General features: G+C 54.1%; 5 protein-coding genes across 5 annotated transcripts; 1 reads left to right on the forward strand and 4 right to left on the reverse strand.

Annotated features, from left to right (window-relative positions):
- Positions 1-6,579: 6,579 nt before the first annotated feature.
- On the reverse strand, positions 6,580-7,092 carry HRG_08397 (uncharacterized protein; the record flags this gene model as incomplete). Its single annotated transcript, XM_044866868.1, has 1 exon — positions 6,580-7,092. The coding sequence occupies one exon, from the start codon at positions 7,090-7,092 to the stop codon at positions 6,580-6,582; it is 513 nt and encodes a 170-aa protein (XP_044717755.1).
- Positions 7,093-10,260: 3,168 nt separating this feature from the next.
- HRG_08398 (zinc-binding dehydrogenase domain-containing protein) lies at positions 10,261-11,575 on the reverse strand (the record flags this gene model as incomplete). The annotated part of the gene is made up of 4 exons (XM_044866869.1): positions 10,261-10,290; positions 10,348-10,464; positions 10,525-11,376; positions 11,432-11,575. 4 exons carry the CDS (start codon positions 11,573-11,575, stop codon positions 10,261-10,263), a joined length of 1,143 nt encoding a protein of 380 aa, XP_044717756.1.
- A 690-nt stretch (positions 11,576-12,265) lies between these two features.
- HRG_08399 (major facilitator superfamily domain-containing protein) lies at positions 12,266-14,266 on the forward strand (the record flags this gene model as incomplete). The annotated part of the gene is made up of 8 exons (XM_044866870.1): positions 12,266-12,289; positions 12,354-12,697; positions 12,760-12,882; positions 12,940-13,066; positions 13,119-13,332; positions 13,378-13,617; positions 13,673-14,072; positions 14,140-14,266. The coding sequence occupies 8 exons, from the start codon at positions 12,266-12,268 to the stop codon at positions 14,264-14,266; spliced, it is 1,599 nt and encodes a 532-aa protein (XP_044717757.1).
- A 165-nt stretch (positions 14,267-14,431) lies between these two features.
- Positions 14,432-14,593, reverse strand: HRG_08400 (uncharacterized protein; the record flags this gene model as incomplete). The annotated part of the gene is made up of 1 exon (XM_044866871.1): positions 14,432-14,593. The coding sequence occupies one exon, from the start codon at positions 14,591-14,593 to the stop codon at positions 14,432-14,434; it is 162 nt and encodes a 53-aa protein (XP_044717758.1).
- A 1,821-nt stretch (positions 14,594-16,414) lies between these two features.
- HRG_08401 (sugar transporter domain-containing protein) lies at positions 16,415-18,280 on the reverse strand (the record flags this gene model as incomplete). The annotated part of the gene is made up of 2 exons (XM_044866872.1): positions 16,415-18,050; positions 18,111-18,280. 2 exons carry the CDS (start codon positions 18,278-18,280, stop codon positions 16,415-16,417), a joined length of 1,806 nt encoding a protein of 601 aa, XP_044717759.1.
- Between the last annotated feature and the right edge of the window lie 742 nt (positions 18,281-19,022).

The following is a 19,022-nucleotide window of genomic DNA, read 5'->3' on the forward strand; positions in this document are numbered from 1 at the left end:
AGCGTCGGGACTCGGGTGAGTCTTGAGACCTTTGTCCTTATCAATTAGCATTGCATCTGCTTCTATCGGGGCATTCAAGCCCTTACCTGGCCAACTCTATATCTGGCCGACTTGATAGGTTGATTATGGCATTGACGAGCATCTTTCTTTGTATCGGCACTTGTGGGAAGTTCGTATTCGTACTGGTTAAAAGCAAATGACAGGCAGGGGCATATCTCACGGGCTGCACAAGGTCGGTTAACAAGGACACATGTAGATTTTGCGTCGATATTGATACGCATGAACGATTGAGGAATTCGTTTGGATGTCTGGCCATGCCTGTGTGCACGAGCTGCACGACGACGGAGGACAGAGGACCTCAAGGCACAGCTTATAGCATTCAACGGTTATTCTTCCCAATGCCCCTTGGCGATGAGTTCTTCCAATCTGACGGGCGTTGCTGGTGTCTGTTCTACAGTGCTGTAGGCAGGGAACTTCCGTACCTTGGTCCATACCGACGGAACACTCTCTCTCCTCCCCTTCCCCTTTTCCTCGATCGAGACACAAACGGCCCTCTTGAAAAATCTAACAGAGCTCGCCTCCTATTCATCTACAGCTCCGATGTAGGTAGTGCTCCTATTTCGTATCAGAACTCAATCCAGCCATGTTGCCTACTCCAACGTCGGTTTCCAAGAGCATCCGTCTGATGGCCGGCAATAAGCTAGGTAGCAGTGAGCCTCCTATAGAGTCGTCCCTGATTTAATCGTATCTGCTGTAGTTGCTCCAAGTCTCGCAAAGAGGCATGAAATAACGATTAAGCGAGACCGGCCAGAAAAACACTGGAATCAAGGGTCCCTATACTCCTGGAGACCTGATTAACAACGTAGCTAGCCAGGCAATAAAACGGATAGAAAACAGGATCAATTTACATTGTACTACTCATCCTAAGCGTGTCGTTTCCCTCCTCCCTTGCCCTTTGCCTCGGGTGAATACTAAATGCACTTGCTAGCTTAGATGTCGGAAATAGCGAATGTCTAAAACGTGTCAGCGCAAGAGGCGAGAGTGTCTAGACGAGCTCCTACGTCTCCTCGCAGAGCTTTTAATGTCCCCGAGGGAAGAGTCAGCTGGTGGAACCCGCTGTTCAAAGAGACCATACTCGTGGCCACCGCCGCGGTTGAGCTGAGAAAGATTTTGTGGCGTCATGGCTCCAGCATATGGCAGAGTCTCCGAGCCGGGAGTTGGATACCGGCCACGAGCGTCTCAATCTCCTCCTTGTCTAAATAGAGTCGCTTGAAGCTTTTTGCTTTTGCGCGAGCTTGACCCGTTCTAGGATCTGGCAGCGGGTACCATCTGAGAGGCCCGTGAACACACCTCGATGTCAAAAAGGGAAGAGGCTTGAAGCTGTGCCGTAGTTTGACCCCGGCTACCAGCGAGAGAGGCGAGTATTAAGCCGTATTTCCCTTCCTGCATTTCGGTGTCTGAAAGCAAGTCTTGTAGATCATGGAGCGTCGTCTCCACACCTTGCGTTCAGTTGTTGGTCCAGAGTTCATCGTCGACATCTAGTACTCGTTCGTTGAATACGGGAACCGTGAGACTTTGGCCGACGTGCACCTGCGTAGGCGTCCGTTACCAAGCGCCTTGCAGTTGGATCTGTGCCTTGCAATCGCCCTTGATCTTGAGGCACTACATATCCATGGCCAACGTCGGTTGGTGGCTGGGACTTTTGACATGTGACTGTTAGAATATACCCTGCTCGTTCCGCTACTTGTCTGCTTCTGTCTAAACCTTCTTTAACTCCCTTCATCTCCATAACCAGCACTCAGCCATGGCTTCCCTGGTAAGCCGTATCCCATAGTCCGACTTGAAACTGGTACTGATAAGCCTACAACTAGTCTTTGATTTCCAGTCACAAACCCTTTGCGGTCGGGGCGGCCCTGTGTCTTTTCTATCTCACTTCTACTTTGAAAATGTGATTGCCCTGGCCCTTAAAAGGGGAAATCTCCAACGGTTACCGCGAAACATTATCCTAAAAAAAATGAACGCCGACCATGAAGCTCTTTTCGAGACAGAGAAGCGCTGTTACGATAAGCTACACCATCTTTAGGGTCGTTTTATTCCTGGGTAATATGGTCTCGCCAATATGGACGGGACGCCAGCTCTCGTCCTTTCTAACTTTGGGGGAATCACGATGCTTGATGAACGAATGCCCTCACTTGCTGAAGGCAGCTTGCTCGAGAAGCTAAGAGAGCCGTTAGAGGCAATTAGGGCTGCAGGCGTCTTGTTCTAAGATATCAGTCTTACCAACATGCATTATTGTACTGGGGGAGTATTTCAGGTCTTAGATTTCGAACTAGTTAAGATGGACCAACCGGTTGACCGCCCGACCGTGAAAGAAGACGTTAGTTTGCAGGTCAAAAGCCTGGTCGATCTTTATCAGGAACGACAAGCCGCAACCAGGGAACTTCAGTTTCTCTGGAAACAACAATCTCCCATTAACCAATGGAGATCCTCACAGGAAGAGGTGGTATCGTCAGTGGAACCAAATTCCCTAGGACGAAAGTCTGAGTCTATTACTATAAACGGTACTAGTTGGCAGGCAGGTGGCATGGGTAAAGAGCGTTAGGAAAGAGGGTTCTCCAGCCCGAACATTGTTTGTCCCAACGGCTGTCCAGAGCTCTTAATAGTCCAGACTTTTTAGAGGGCTAATAATCCAATCTGCTTCGTCGTCTTTGCCGTTGCTTTTTTCTCCGCGTCACTCCACACGTCGAACGCATCGGTGGCGACGGGCTGTCCGCCCCATGCCAAGGTTAAGTCGCCCACTGCCTACGCTACCTAATAGGCAATAGTCAAGTGGCCATCGAAACTATCGCCACTTACAACGTTGACTATTTGCCGTGCGTATAAATGGCCCGGAAGGTTCTCTTTCTCGTGTATTTAAAGTCGTCTAGTTCCCACTCGCTAGATAGAAAGTCGAGAGTCTCTCGTTGCCCGGTTCATTGGGGATCTTCTGCCCGATCGTTGTTCCGCCATCCATACTGTCTGTGTCAGTTGTTGTGTGACACGGTTACTGACACCCCACCCCGCGCGCAGAGCTCCGTCATGACTCTGGGTCAGGGCCACACACACGTCCAGGTCGTGGCAGCTGAGACACTAGGCCACTATGTTCTGCTGCGGGTTTACGTAGTGCGGGCCACATTAATGCGGGATAACACGGTCCGACAGTTATCCCTATAGACCTCCGGCCCGCTGTCAGCGGCATCGACAGATTCGGGTCGAGTATCTCGAGACTCCGAGCCCCATAGCTTTTCTCGGGCCGACAGCTAGAATAAATGGGGAACAGCCGGCTCAGCCCCACGATTTTCTGATCAAGGAGACTGCCGAAGTCGGCCGTCTTAGGCAAGATCAAGGTGGCTCCATTGCTCAGGCGCCTCCCATGCGGTGGCAACCGTGGCTATCGCCGTACAGGCGAGACCGGTATACACACTCCAGCAGATGCTTCGGCAAAGGGCTGTTGTACATGTATAGATCGTGCGACAAGGCGTCTTCACGTCTTGTCAGACTCCGTTGAGAGAACCACGACGACCCGCTTGGCCGGGCGGGGGCCCATGGTGCCCATCATGGCGTCTCGCCGACAGAGACGACGTAGCCGCAGCTCTGGGTCATTTTGCAGAACCTGCGAGCTACGGGATCGGCCCTGTGCGGAACCGCGTCTTCCTGCAAGCATGGAGAATCCTTATTACTTCTCTGGCTACCATTTGTGGCTGCTTGCCCTGGACGCCCTGAACAAAGAGCGCCAGCTCTGCGCTGGCCGATGGGCACGACGGAGCAGCGTGCTTAGAGGACTTTCCGTATTAAAACATAATAAATCGTCAAGATAATTCAGCTCCTGGTAATCCGAAGAAAGACTCGCACCCTCCCTTATTAGCCCGGCCCCTTGTCCCACCGTGTATATCATCTATCCACTCTACTGGCGCCGCTAGTGTATATAGTTGGACCGATCTATTTACCCCACTGGGGCTACCAGAAGGGCTTATCCAACAGTTCAGCACAGTGGTTTGCCACCCATGGTTAGCTCCAATCCCCGGGTGGCTTGCTAAACCGGGCTACTCTGGGTCCTTTCTCCTCGGACGACTCCAACCAAGTATGCGGCGCATTTTAGGACAGGAGCGCATAAAGCTGTAAACCTAGGGTGCTCGGTGTATCACCAGATCCCTCCGTTTTTCGATGTAGATGACGGATAGCTCACGTAGACGTGAAATGGCATCGTCCTGAAGCCCACTCGTAGCAGGAGATACAGACAATTATCATCAAGCCGAAGTTGGCCGCTAAGCATTCCTGCCTGCAAGGTCCGGGGAACATCTGCCACAAGTCCCTGCCATCCGGAACGCATTACAGAATCGAATCGGACAAACGCATCTCCTTGCCTTGAATTCAAGCAGCGGGAAGCAGCCTGTGGGGCATTGATACACAATGCTACGTGCGTAGGTGTACTATGCAGTATAATGTTACTAGTTTTCAGCTGGCTTTGCTTACTCCTTATGCGCCGTATGCCTCTTCAGAATCACGACGTTGTGGGTCCAGTAACCTGTTTGCTCCCCAGCCAAATGGATATAAATTGAAAGAGATGCCCGTTGCAATGGTCGATCTTCAGTCATCAGACGACCACCATCCTCTCAGACCTTTCCATCATCAGACAACCACCATCGTCTCATTACCTGTTGAATAAACGAGCTTCTCCTTTTGCGCCACTATGAAGACTTCGATATTCCTTTCGGTGACCCTACTCGGCATGGGACTTGCGAGCCCGCCTCCGTATGGGAGGCTGGAGGGTCGTGACTGCATCCCGCAAGGAGTGGTCTGCAATACTCAGGGTAAAAAGGGAAACTGCTGCCCTGGCTCGTTCTGTTTGCAAACAGGGGTAAGTGGCTTGACTTCGTTCTTGGAGCCCAGAGTTATGATCGTATCTAACAAAACGTAGCCATCTAGCGGTTTTTCGATCTGTTTCCCAGATGGGAGCAGAGGATGAGGACAAAAACGGAGTTGGCTTATGGTGGCCGTCCTGGGGTGATCAGCGCGTTGCAGACGAGCGTTGCAGACAAACATTCAACATCTCACACGGCAAGCCTTGGTCAATTCTCCATCTCTCCCTTGTTCCTGGCCAGTATTGAGGGCGACCTTTGTCTGCTGTTAGTTATCGGTTACCAGATAGTAGACCAGATGTGGTCGAAATCTGACGAGCCCGCTTCAACTTATCTGTATCGTGTCCTATGTGATATTGGAGTTTTCAGAAAGAATCATGCCTTTTAGGGTTTTGTATGTTCAGCCAATTATACATGTATATTATGCACATTTTAAAAAGAAAGAATAAGACATTAAAGGCGTAGTTTATAACATGGATCTAAGACTACTAACGTATAGCTTACTTATTATGTTAAGCTGCTAAGTATAGCACTAATTACTTGCAAGTCCTATTACGCTAAACCGTCTCTATTTTTCTGTAGTGAACCCTTGCGCAGGGCTCCTTTTCCTTCAATTTCGGCGGTGGCCTTTTCTGTATACGACCGGCCTCTTGAGCGGAAATAAGGTCAAGAACCAAGTAACACGGATATCCGCATTGAATCTGGCCGTACATGTGGCTGCCCATATTGTTGGGATCCTTGTCCCTATGAGTCTTTATCGTCATCATAAAACCAGAATAGATAGAGGTCTGCTTTTGGCCCTTTCGGCCACCCCGAGTATAATCCAAGCCTTCGTCCCACTCACACGTGGCCGTCACTGCCAGCCTCAACGCCAAGCTGGTGCGCCTGCCTACAGAAGGCTAACACGTTTCGCATCGCTGTTGGATGGGGTCGGGCTCCCTCCAGCCATTCTCTTCGGGTAAGCTCGTCTTGCCTCGCCTATGTTTTTGGAACGTCTCCGAGCAACGATGATCGAGGACGGCAGAGAGGAGCCTTCACAACGCGCATATCATGGATCGGTGATGGCGTTGACGAAGCGTATACACCTACGTGGGTATACAAGAGAGCCTGCGCCAGCCCAATCATCCGAATTCGGTCGGGCCAGCCTTGAACGTCAAGGGAAACACTAAACTCGGCAGAGCTGGGGTTAAATCTGAAACACACTCGGCTTGATGGATTCGTGCTTAGACTTGCGGCCCTTGCCTAAACAAGGCACACCCGCACGATGGCGCAACACCCGCTAGGCTAGAGAACGAGGATATCGGCAACGACCCATTGTGGCAGTCTTCGTTCCGATTATGCTCTATCAAGCATCACCCTGTACATGTCCCTCATGACCTATATGATGATTATTAACGGTCTCCAAGCCCCTATGTCAACTACTCTCGACTTGTTTGAACCAATATCGGTGCTTGGCAGTGGGCACCCATCAATGCCGCAGTGAAGCAAGCTGGTTTTCTGTTCCGCGGCCTTATTACTGTACGTATAGATGTTATTATACCGCTTCATCATCCCAATGCCAATAGTATATAAAGTCTGTTCGTTTCCTCGATGCTCTCGGCTGACCGACAAATATCAGCTGCTCAAAGCACAGCCACCTTCATTCATTCTCTTTCCCTCATCCTAAACACGGGCTTTTCCATCATTCCTTGACTCTTCTCTGTCTGCCAAAATGAAGTACACCACCACTCTCGCTGCTCTCTTTGTTGGACTGGCCTCGGCCCACCCGGCCATTCAGGTCTCTACCAGCGGGCAGGACGGGATGACTTCTGTCGGTGGACAAGGCGGAGAGGTCTCTGTCGCCGGAGACGGCGCCTGGGCCTCTGTCGGCGGCAAGGGCGGCAAGGGCGTCAAAGGAAGCGGAGGTGGCCAGGACGGCCAGGACGGCCAGGACGGCCGTGACGGCCATGACGGCCAGGATGGCCATGACACGCAGGTCTCTGTCACCGGAGATGACACCTGGGCCTCTGTCGGCGGCAAGGGCGGCAAGGGTGGCAAAGGCAGCGGAGGTGGCCAGGACGGCCAGGACGGCCAGAACGCGAAGGTCTCCGCCGTCGGAGCAGACGCGCGAGCCTCTGCCAACGGGAATAGTGCTGCCAGCGCCCCATGTGCTGCCCGAGGAGACGGCGCTGCCGGCGCGGACGCTTCCATTCATGGCGATGGCGCCGACGGCGCTGACGCTTTTGTCAATGGCTCTATTAACGGCGATTTCTGCAAGCCTCCCAGCAGCCACAATGAGCAAGCCAAGAAGCCCATCAGTGTAAGTTTTCTTTTTCCCATTGTTGACTTGTCATCGTGCATCATCCATTCCAAAAAATGTCGCCGGTTGCTAACCAATATGGCTTATAGTGCTAGGCGAGCAATGATTTGAGGCATGCCCTCATAGAGCTGGATTCTTTCTTGGCTGAGTCTGATGGGCAGGAAGCTTTTGTTCAAGGACTAACCTGAAACACGATGCTTCGTTTCTTTAGATGTTTTGTGGCTCAGCCATCAACGAGCTTTGCACTGTCAACCCAGCTCCTCAGAATTGCTAGTAGCTAGCTAGGTCGCGTTTTGCAGGATCACACAGTCCGATTTAGTCTTAACATACACTCTATCTCTCCGTTAATTAAAGTAGTAGTAATTTAAGGGGTTCGTCGCAGTAGCAGGGCTAGGATTTAGATCTCTCGCCGAGAGACACTCCTGCTTCTGAGAGGAATAAGCGATTTCGCATAAGGCTTTGGCGCCAATACACGATTTCTCCCGCTCGTTGCAAAGCCTTTTTCGACATTTCGATTCCGCATCGGCAGGAACGGAGGTTGTTTAGAAGAAGCTGGAATCGAGCAAGTCCTTTTTCATATATTGACGCGCCCCCAATTCGTCCAAGTCGGCTTGGGGGCTTCTCCACCGGTGCTTCAAGTTGACCTGGTAAGTGTCAAGCTGGTAAAATACCGCTACACCAGGCAAATAGCACCCCTAGTATAGGTGTTATTAACGCGTATTATAAGTCTATTCTCTGCACTGACAGTATGATTGTTCCACGCGGCGCTTCGTGACTGCCTCACGTTTTCAACCCCGTCGCTTTGAGTCCGCTGAGAGGGTTCCCCGAGGTGCTTTGAGCTGGTTCGGGATTTTTCCCCTTAGGCATTGACTTGGTTCGGGAGTTTCCCTCCCAAGGCTTGAAGTTGATTGGGGACTTGCCCCTCCGGTGCTGTTCGGCGCTTTAGTCCCAGCATCGCCACTGCTATGTGTCTTTATTTGGTCCTCAAGGGTTAGTCTCTCAACCGGGTAGGTTTGTTTTCTGCAACTGGGTTAAGAACCTTTTTTGCTGCTACGCGAAGCTGTTTGTCGATCTCTTTGACGCCTACGCTGTCGACCGTTTTACCGTGTACAATCAATGGTGGTAGAATGTTCCCACGATCGTCCAAACGAGTAGAAGCTGACTACTGTGGCTTCCTAAACACCGTTGTTCGCCGTAAAAGTGCGGTGCACGTGTCGCGCGTTAAAATAGATAAAGATAGACTTCGTCCATTCGTCTGCTCTGTTACCGTGTTATGTGGAATAGGCATACCGTAACGTTCGCTGGAAGGTCTGGTACAAGGTCAGCTGGAAAAGTCCTAAAGCTGACCGCGGCACTCCGTAGCTGCCTACATCGTACTGGTCATCCGTATAAGGCGGCGTCCTATGGCTAATTACATGGCCTAAAGCAATATGAGGGGACTACGGGAGATAATATAAATGTTAAAGAGAGCTCCATTAATACGGTTATAGGGGGCTTAATACCTTAGTGAGTATATATTACGTTCAGGCATAGCCATCGTATAGATTTCATCAGGTGGTTACTATGCAGCATGAATTAGTTGGAACAATCAAATTGCAGGATAGAGCTCCTGGAGACCATCTCGGCGTATGCCTCTATTAGGTATAGCTCGAGACTCAGGATTTCTAAGGCAAAAGCCTGTGATGGTGGGTGATCAAACTCGGGCCGGCTATTGAGACTTGCGGGCTGCTATCGGGCGCCCACTTAAGCCAGCCGTCACATAGACGTTTAGGTTATCGCAGGGTCACATCACGATACCTTTGTGACCCCAAGTTTGTTCCAGGAGACTCAACTTGCTAACCGGCACGGCTCTTTGTCTTTGTGAGCCTACGTCAGGGGCCTGTTGTGTAAGCTTTATAATACAAACGCTGTGGTTGACTGGCCCAGCTGATTTCGAGGCAATGGGAGCGCTCGAGGGTTCCAAAGCCGTTCTTGTTTAGCCCCGAGCTTCATCGCAAGATATGCTGTTTACCTTGAGAAATGACAGCCTTAACCCTTAAAACGTCGCTTGGCCAGCTACATCCGCGACTCCGCGTAGGCAATTGTGGATTAATTGACGATCCACTCAGCCAATTGTTCCCTGACCAAGTCCACGTGCACTATCAATAGACAAATGTCTATGATAGGGAAATCGCTGAGGACCCGTACTGTAGGCTGGATGCCCTGTATTTCATCAGAATGCACAGAATCCAATCCCGCATTGTGTCTTCGGGCTACCTTCCCAAAGGAGTTCATGCGACCCTCTCAAAGGCTCAAACGGTGCCGCCCCGTGTCCGGAACGAGCCATGCGGTCTATCACACGACAATTGACACAGACTAGATGGCTGACCGCGGTTGGGCCGAATATCCCTGGTGATCTAAGCATTGAGATTCTTGATTTATATCTGGGTCCATGGCGTGACAGGCTTCCAGGGCTTCCAGTCGCGTCTATACTAGTTCACTTAAAGTGGCATTGAAAAGTCAGGGCCTGTGAGGGAGGTAAATAAGTTAATAACAGAGAGCTCATAACGGGTAATAAACCTGAACAGGGGAAGTAACGTGGTTTAAAAGAGGGCAGTGACCACGCGGGCCGAACCACATTGATACGGGAACCGCGCTATAAAGGGCCTTATAGGCGATGCTAAAGCTGTTTCATCCACCAGTGTACCTGTGGTCTGGCTTGGTTCAAGTTTCTTGCTCCTTACTGTCGAGATCAAGCCGCTTCCTCATGCAAAAGGCAAGGACCATCGCCATTTAGCAGGTCGTAGTCAATCATCATACGGCAGCGTGCGTGTCTCCATCGTATATATACCTCAGCCAAATTCCACTCCTTGAGGCAGAAAGTCAAGAGCCGCTCGTTTCCTGGCTGCTAAGGGATATTCTGACCCCATAGTTAACGGTCATCCATCCTGTCTGCGTCACTTATTCTATGATATGAGCGGAGAAGAGTACGGTTTAAGACAAAGCTGTCGATTCTGCCCTTTAGGTCCCGAATAAGACGTGTGAACGGTACAGAAATGCTGAATCCTAGAACTATGACCGCCCTCAATCCCAATAAATGATGGGCTTCACCACCTGTGTGCCTAGTAGTTAGCAAAGAGTATCCAAGATTCGAGGAAAGAATCGGTTCACCTTGGCATGACGCAGATCGTCCAACGCAGTCTCGAAATCTCTCACCGAGTAGACTTTACACAATTTGTCCACGGGAAAGTGCCCTTGTTGGTGAAGTTCCATCAACTTGGGAATAAACTGGCCAGACAAGAAGTGTTAATAGCGAATAGCTGAAGAAGTAAAGGTATAAGTGCTGACCTTTTGGGGGTGCGAACCACCTTCAACAACTCCAATGTACGACTTGTTCTCAAGTAGAAAAGCTTGAGGCTCAATCCTGACGACGCTGCTCGGTGGTGGAACGCCAACCGACGTTGCAGTGCCTCTCGGAGCCAGACATCCAAACAGCGACTCAATGACGGCGATGCTGCCGGTGCAGTCGATGGCAAAGTCAGCCCCTCCGTCGGTGAGCTCTCGGATCTTTGCCCCGACACCCCCTTCTCCACATGTTTTGGAGTTTACTACATCTGTCGCTCCAAACTCGGCTGCAATGGCGAGCTTTTCATCGACGACATCCACAGCCACGAGCTGCTTGACTTGAAGATATGCAGCCGCCATGACCGCGGCGAGACCGACGCTTCCAACGCCAAAAATGACAACTGATTGCGTCTTGTCTGGCTTGAGAGTATTGAGCACGGTGCCCGCTCCAGTCTGGAAGCCACAGCCGAGAGGGGCGTAGTAAGGAAGCGACTCGGGGTAGGGGCATTTTACCACGCTTCGCTCAGCCACGACGGACATGCGAGAGAAGGAGGACTGTCCGAAACATTGGCTGCGAACCGGTGTTCCGTCTTCAAGCCGTGCTGGAGTAGAGCCATCTGAAAGGCGAACTGAGCCGACGTTGACCGGCGAGTGGATGTGGCAGCAGGAGGGATTCTCGGCGATGCACTGCTTGCATTTTCCACAGACGTTGAAGGAGAGAAGAACATGGTCGCCGAGTTGTAGGGATTTGTCCTTGACATCACTGCCCAAGGCTCGTATGATGCCTGCGCCTTCGTGGCCGAAAATTGCCGGAAACTCGACTCCTGGCAACAGGCCTGCTTGAAGAAGGTTATCCTACCAGTCATCCATGAGTAATTGGTCAACTCGAGACTGGCTTGGCAGAACCGACCGTCTGGCAAATACCAGAGTACTTCATCTCCACAAGCACTTCGTCGGAGCGTACTTGATCGAGAATGATGTTCTTCATCTCGAATCTGTCGCCTGGCTTGTGAACAACCAACGCCTCAGTGGCGAGGTTGGTAGGCAGCGCCATGATGGAAGATGATGGTACAAGTTACAAGGCAACAGAAACTATGATCTTGCTGGGAGAGGAGCTTAAGGTGTGCCGGTACGCTAATATCTTAAATTCTAACATAATTTATGGTCACCCAAGCTTGATTAAATAGTAATTTTCCAAGATCTGCACAAGCATGTCCCGCAGGGCAAGTTTCAAGTTGCGAAACACAATGCCATCATGGCAGTTCCGAAGCTTTCCGCCATATTCAGGGGCTCTTATCTCTGTCGGATGAGTTTCAGTTTGTGAAATGGAGAGAAGGGTGACGCGGAGTGCATGAATCTTGGCAGACCCCATCCAGGGATCAGGCGCGGGGAATCTGGGGTAAGTCGGTGCATGAGAGGGTTGAGTCGATTAGATTGTGGGTGGGTGTGAAAGGTTACTTTGTATGCTCGGGTATGCGGCCTCACTTGGGAGTCGTAACAGAGGCTGACATGTCGGAAATGCTTCCAGGGTTCCGACATGGAGTTGTAGGGCTCACCCACGCACCTCGATATCCAACCTGGCTTTGGAACTCCGCTTCCCTGATAAGGCTGAAGCAAGGCGACATCAAACGCTTGTCCCCGTCGTCCATCTTAATCTCCTCACCAGACTCTACCACGCACTCATCTGGCTGCCTCAGCTGCAATACATGCCCTATAAGCCATTCCCTGCCCGGTACTGTTCAAAATGCAGACCGAATCTCGCCGAGAGGTATGTTAGAACGACCTAGTAATCAAGATTCTTCGTCTACGTCTCTGACAGTCTTCGTTCGCAGGAGCTAGAGCAGATCCAGAATGAGCTGGACGTTGAAATCATTCCGGGCACCGAGGTCATGGCGGACCTTGGCAGCCATCACGCTGTGAACAGCGACGACAGTCCCCATCGATTCCTTGTACCCCAGCCCTCGGATGATCCTCATGACCCCCTCAACTGGACTGTGGCGTGGAAGCTTTCTGCTCTCACGGCCGTGTCTACCATGAGCTTCACTCAAGGATTTGCGCCCTTGGCCCTCGGTCCGATGTTTGGATACCTTATGAAAGACTACAACAGGTCTTTGGCCGATGTCATTCAGTTCACCGGAGTTACCATTCTAGTTCTTGGCTTCAGCAACTTCCTCTGGTGGGCCGACCGCGTACATACATCGACGTGAGAGCTGAACTCGCTGACGTGGCACTGCACAGGGTTCCAATATCCACCTCTTTCGGCCGACGTCCTGTTCTGATTGCTTCCCAAGTGGTGTGCTTGGCTTCCCATATTTGGCGAGCCAAGGCAACTACGTACGATAGCTTCATGGGAGCCGCCATGTAAGACGCGCAGTGCAGCCACATGCCCAATACCCCGTCACCTACTGAACGACACAGTTTGAGCGGCATCGGAGCAGGTCCCGGAGAGACAATTCAGCCTAGCATCATTGCCGACATCTTCTTCCTCCATGACCGTGGAAAGTGGAACACGATGTACTGGGTCTTATACACCGGAGCATTGATCGTACGTTGACACCCTTTGGAGATTTGCACTCTGAGTAAGCTAATAGTTCCAGGTGGCGCCCATCGTTGCAGGAGCAATGGCCGATCACGACGGATGGCCGTCTTTTTGGTGGCTTAATGCCGCCATGACAGGCTGCTCTCTCGTCGCGATTGTCTTTGGCTTCCCCGAGACCATGTTTAGCCGCGTAGAGACTTTCGCAGGCGAGCTTCCGAGACCCAAGGCCTCGTCAAAGGTCACCGAGATTCTGCGCGACAAGGGGAGTTCGAGTATAGGCCCCAAGGGAAGCCAGGTAAACGTAACCTCTGAGCCAGATGCTTGCCTTGGAAAAGGTACGCCGAGTCGTCAGCAGTGGTGGCCGTATCAACCAAACCCGTCTCCGTTTCGATCAATCATGCGCGACCTCTGGATTCCCTGGAAGCTCTTCTCCTTTCCGATCGTTCTTTTTGCGTCCTTCGTCGTCAGCTGGAGCTGCAGCTTTATTCTGATCCTCAATCTTACCCAAACCCAAGTATTTTCTGCGCCTCCGTATAATCTGAGCTCACAATCGATTGGTATGCTCGGGAACTTTGTGGTTATAAATGCCAGGATACTAACCCGGTGGAACAGGCTTTCTCAACTTCTCGCTCCTTGTCGGAGCCCTGATCGGCCTTGCCACGGCAGGGCCTTTCAGCGACTGGGTTTCTGCCCGTGCAACGCGGCGCAACCACGGCATTCGCGAGCCGGAGATGCGCCTCCCTGCCATGGTTCCGTATGTCCTGCTCATGGCCTTTGGGCATATCATTACGGCAATTGGCTACCAACGCAAGTGGCCGTGGCACGTCATTGTGATCCTCGGCTATACATGCGCGGGTATCCAAGTTGCCGGCTTGCCTAGTATTAGCAGCACCTACGCCGTGGACAGCTACAAGCCCGTCGCTGGCTCGCTCTTCGTTGCCATCACTGTTAATAAGAATCTGTGGGGTTATGGGATGGGACGATTTATTACGCCTTGGACAGAAGAAAGGGGGTAGGTCCATCCAAACTGTCCCCGGCTCCCAGTCAAAACCCCTCCCAAGTCTAACGTCATGTTTCAGGTTTATCGAGGCCTTTATGGTGAACATGGCCCTCACATTTGCGTGGTGCCTGTTTGGGGTGATTTTTTACTACTATGGAAAGACATTTAGGAGGTGGACCAAGGATAGCATCATCCATAGGCTGTAGCCGGCTAGCAGCCTCAAAGAGTTGGACTAAAGAGACCATTGTTGCCCCCTGTTCAAGAACTATGGTGCCAGACCACAATAACCAGTCATCTTATCCGACACAAACATAGGTACCGTCTGGTTGGTAGGTGCAGTGCTAAGGTGGCATGACTTATCAGAACGTCGTTCAAACGAGGCCAAATCGGAGCTCACTCACCGGGACATTGTTGCAGTGCTGAACGCCGTTCTGGTCAATGTAGCATTGTCGCTTGTCGTGTTGGGCCTCTTCGGCCGCCTGGACCAGGGCGAATCCGGCGAGGAGGGTGAATAGAGTGCTGAGGACCTTCATGTTGGCGGTGAGAAGAAGCGTTATCGTTGTGGTCGAGGCAAGCAAGTGTCGAGTTGTGCAGGATGGCCGCAGCCAAGTAGTAAGCCAGACGTGGCGAGGATTGTCCGGCTTCTTATACCCCCTCTCGATCACCATCGAACTCGCGGGCTTTCCCAGAATAGAAAGGGCACCGATGGGGCCGAGGGACGGTCGGGTTCGCCGCTGCCAAACATCACGCGACGGCATCTTCGGAGGGGCTTCCAGGCATCGTGTCGGCCCAGTGAGCACCATCGCCAGGGGCTAGACGACGCAGTCATCTTTTCCCTCGCGCGGCGTAAGCTGCCGCTGGCATGCAGGTGGTCCGTCAGGCATGGCTGGAATGTCATCACAAATAGCTCGCCGCCCTCGCAGCGTCGTATGCACGTGTGTTCGGCAGCAGCTTGCGTGGCAATGCTCAACGGCCCTGTCATATGTACACTGCTAAGCGGTACTGGCGAAGGATGGCCGTTGACGCTTGATAATGTGTGACAATGGGACAAATTGAGTCATTTCAGGGCAAGGGCAAGATGGCGGGATCCCTGGTGTCTTGGTTCTGCCGGCCGTGCCCTAGTCGTATACCCAGAGTCAAGTAAATATGTTGATGGAAGAAGAACGGTTTCTACGAAGTAGATATAAACCAATACAGGGACCCGATCCGAAGCACCGCTCGCGCCATCAACCTTGAACACGAACTCAGACAAGGGCGGCCCTGTCGCCCCCTTTCTTGCTTTTTGATACGCCCAACTTTCCCTACTCTGTAACTTACATGCATACTGATTCCTGCGCTCCAGCAAAGTGCTCGCATTGCTGGTCCGAGCCGAGCTTGGCCGTACGTGCGGAGTAGGATTAGGTTGACGACACGCCTGCACGATGAGCGAAGCGGGTTGGGCGCCCAAGCACACCGCAGGGCAAGCATCTGTCGAATGCATACCAAGTCGCGATGGGCCGAACTCACCCTCATTCTTTCCATCTCTCGCAGCATTGCCCGTTCTCGCCGTCCGCCGCTTTTCTTACCGCTGCTGCCGGCTCGGTGGCAGCATCAGCAGGCCAAGACGCCAATATGGGTCGTTTGCCCAGACACTTGCTGCGACCTAGTCATGCACTGTCACCCTGAGAAGCCTTCCGGGCGCCTGATACCGGAGTCTCATTGGTCGGCATTCGGTGACGACGAGGTTTGAAGAGCGGCCCGCACTGGCGGACAGGCCACACATGTCGATTAGTCGCCGAAGCCAGAAATCCAAGCGAGGACGGAAGGAAAACGCGTTTCCGCCCTACTCCAAGCTGCGTCGAGGTCGTACATGCAACAGGCACGTAGCCGGGCGGGAGGCGAGCAACAGTTGTTGTGCTTCTTGCGAAGCCGATACTTTGAGAGCGTGAACTACCAGGAGTATTACCATGTGCCCAAGGCCAAATGTCCATTAAGCCAACGGCACGGCAGGCTGGGGCAGCAAGTAGTCAACCAAGCAGCTGGTCGAGCCGAACAGCCGGTCGAGTAGTTCCATCAGGCCGCCGGCCGGGCAGTTCATAGCAACGACGGCGGGTAAGAAAGCGGCGGGGAGAGTGGCTACTGGTCAAAGAGATTAAGTACTGGGCAAGTAGTAAATATAAACTCAACGACGACGCTTCCCCTATGTATACACACCTAAGACTGTGGTCTCGGCCGTTATTAGCATCGTCGTCCTTACTTATACAAAAGGGGGTCCATGCCTCGCCCCTGTTGATCTACAAATACAGGAACAGATACAGAAACAAATACAGCTAATATACACGGCGTGCCTGCCCAACCCCCAATGGGAGACGGCCTTACGCATGCTCCCGGTGCGTCAGCTCCTCGGCAGGACTCGCATTCTTCTCCCCCGCCCGCCCACTCCCCGCCTGCTGGCCCTCGGCCGCCACGTGCCTGGGCGTCTCGTCGCTGCTGTCCGCCGGACCCGGTTTCGGCTCCTCGGCCACGCCCCTCGCCGCATCCGCCGCCGCGGCCTCGGCCTCGAGGTCCATGCCGGCGCGCTTGCGGATGCGGGACATCTCCTCGGCCGAGGGCGGCTCCCACTTTGCGCTCTTCCAGGGGACGACGTGCTCGAGGTACATGGTGTCAATCTCCTCGAGGGTGCGGTTGCGGCTCTCGAGGACGCAAAAGTAGACGAGCACGGCGGCGGCGAAGTTGCAGCCGGCAAAGACGTAGCCGTAGCTGAAGTCGATGGCGGAGAAGATAAAGGGGGTGAAGAAGCCGATGCAAAAGTTCCACGTCCAGTTGCTGGCGGTGCCCAGGGCCATGCCTTTGGCGCGATAGCGCGAAGGGAAGAGCTCGGCCTGGATGGTCCACACCATGGGGCCCCAGGTGGCGGCGTAGCCGAGGATGAAGAGGCAGGCGAAGACGATGAGGACGATGCCCGGCGTCTGCGTGCGCTCCGGGTGCTCGAGGTCGAGCTGGTAGTGGCCGACCGAGGCGAAGATGAGCAGGCAGACAAACATCCACAGCGAGCCGGCGATGAGGGACTTGCGGCGGCCGTAGTGCTCGACGAGGTACAGGCCGATGAAGGTGGTGAGGAAGTTGATGGTGTTGAGGATGATTTGCGTGATGAAGCTATCGATCTGCACCGAGCGGAAGATGGTGGTGCCGTAGTAGAAGAAGTAGTTGGCGCCCGTCAGCTGCTGCGCCATCTGGAGGAGGATGCCGAGGGCCAGCCGGTAGGCCATCCTCGGGGCGCGCAGCATGCCGACGAACTCGGCGACGGGGCCGGCCACGACCTTGTCCTCGGCGCGCAGCTTGCTCTCAATCTCCTCGAGCTGCGTGTGGACGGCCCAGTGGTTGGTCGACGCGGCGCCGTAGACCTTGCACAGCGTCTCGGCGGCGCGCTGGGTGCGGCCGCGGCGATAGTCGAAGCGCGGCGTCTCGGGAAAGGCCAGGATGCCGAGCCCGAGGGCCAGCGTCCACAGCCAGCCGAGCCCGATGACGATGCGCCAGCTGGCCGAGCTGTCGCCGTGGTGGGTGACGGTGCCCAGGTTGAAGCAGGCGGCCAGGAAGATGCCCAAGGTGATGAAGAGCTGGTAGGCGCACACCATGGCGCCGCGGATCCACGGCGGCGCCGTCTCGGCCTGGTACATGGGCACGAGCAGGCTGAGCCCGCCGACGCCGAGCCCCGCGATGAAGCGCCCGATCATGACCTGGTACCAGGCGCGGTCGGCGGCGATTTGCACGACGAAGCCGACGCTGACGACGAGCGCCCACAGCGAGATGGACGCGCGCCGGCCGAAGCGGTCGGCCATGGGGGCGCCGACGAGCGCGCCGATGAGGGTGCCGATGGACAGCAGCGCGACGATGAGGCCGGAGCGGACGTTGCCAAAGAACTTTTCGCCCTGGGCGTTGGTCTCGCCGAACCTCTGCTTGAAGTCGTCCATTTCCAGGAACCCCGAGATTTGGCCCGTGTCGTAGCCGAAGCTGCCAGGGACGCGGTGAGCGCGGGGCAACGGAGCCGCCGAGACCGGGCCAAGCACTTACATCAGGCCGCCCATGGAGACGAGCATGGCCACGGCCAGCGAGTGGCCCGTCAGGCGCGGCAGGGGCGAGTAGTCGAGGCCGGCGAGCGACGCGCGCACATTCTCCGGCCGGCGCTTGTCCGACGACGGGTCGTGCTCGTCGAAGCGGATCGTCATGAAGCCGCTCCCCATGGTGTCGGCGGGCGCACACGGGCGTGCTCGGGTTCAGACGGACAAGGGAGGGTTCAGTTGCAGGCCAGACACGGTCTCGATCAATCGCGGCACGGCGAAGCAGCGAAATGGTGTAAGACCAGCGTCGAAGGTCGGCCAAAGTCGTCGGCCACAGCAGGTTACCTGGCGAGCCTGGAGAATATAAACCACCGCAAACGGCCAGTCCGTCAGACGGTGCCCGGGTCCGGCCTTTCGTCATGGCGTATGGGACAAGTCGGCAGTTGCAAATCCGCCTGCGCCTTGCCGTCCTCGGAAGAGGTGGTCAGGGGCCGACCCCGGGGCCGCTCTGCTATACAGTACCGCGATGCGGCAGCATACAGTCTTGGCCCTTGGCTGGAGTGTGCGACCCAGCTGTTGATGACGTCGTGCCCGGTTCCGCCCCCACCGACGGCCTACTCCGGAACGCCGGACAGGCCGGGGTCGGTGCGTCTAGCGCGGGCCGGCAAATGACGTCGGCCCCGAGCCCCCACTCGGCTCGCCGCGCAATTGCCGAACATCGGCCTGACTGTTGTCTCTGCCAGGGAGGGAGCTGATGTAAGTGGACATGTCTGCAAATGCGCATCCATGTGGCCTGTGGTCGGAGACACCCCCTCGTTGGCCTCTCCCTACAGGGCCGGCCATGTCACCGTAGCTTACAGCTCATGATGCTCTCTCCACCAGTCTTCGTCGCCCGCCTGTCCATCACCGCCATTGTCATAGACAC

The sequence above is a fragment of the Hirsutella rhossiliensis genome, assembly GCF_020360975.1.
Source record: "Hirsutella rhossiliensis strain HR02 chromosome Unknown scaffold00010, whole genome shotgun sequence".
NCBI classification, from domain to species: Eukaryota; Fungi; Ascomycota; class Sordariomycetes; order Hypocreales; family Ophiocordycipitaceae; genus Hirsutella; species Hirsutella rhossiliensis.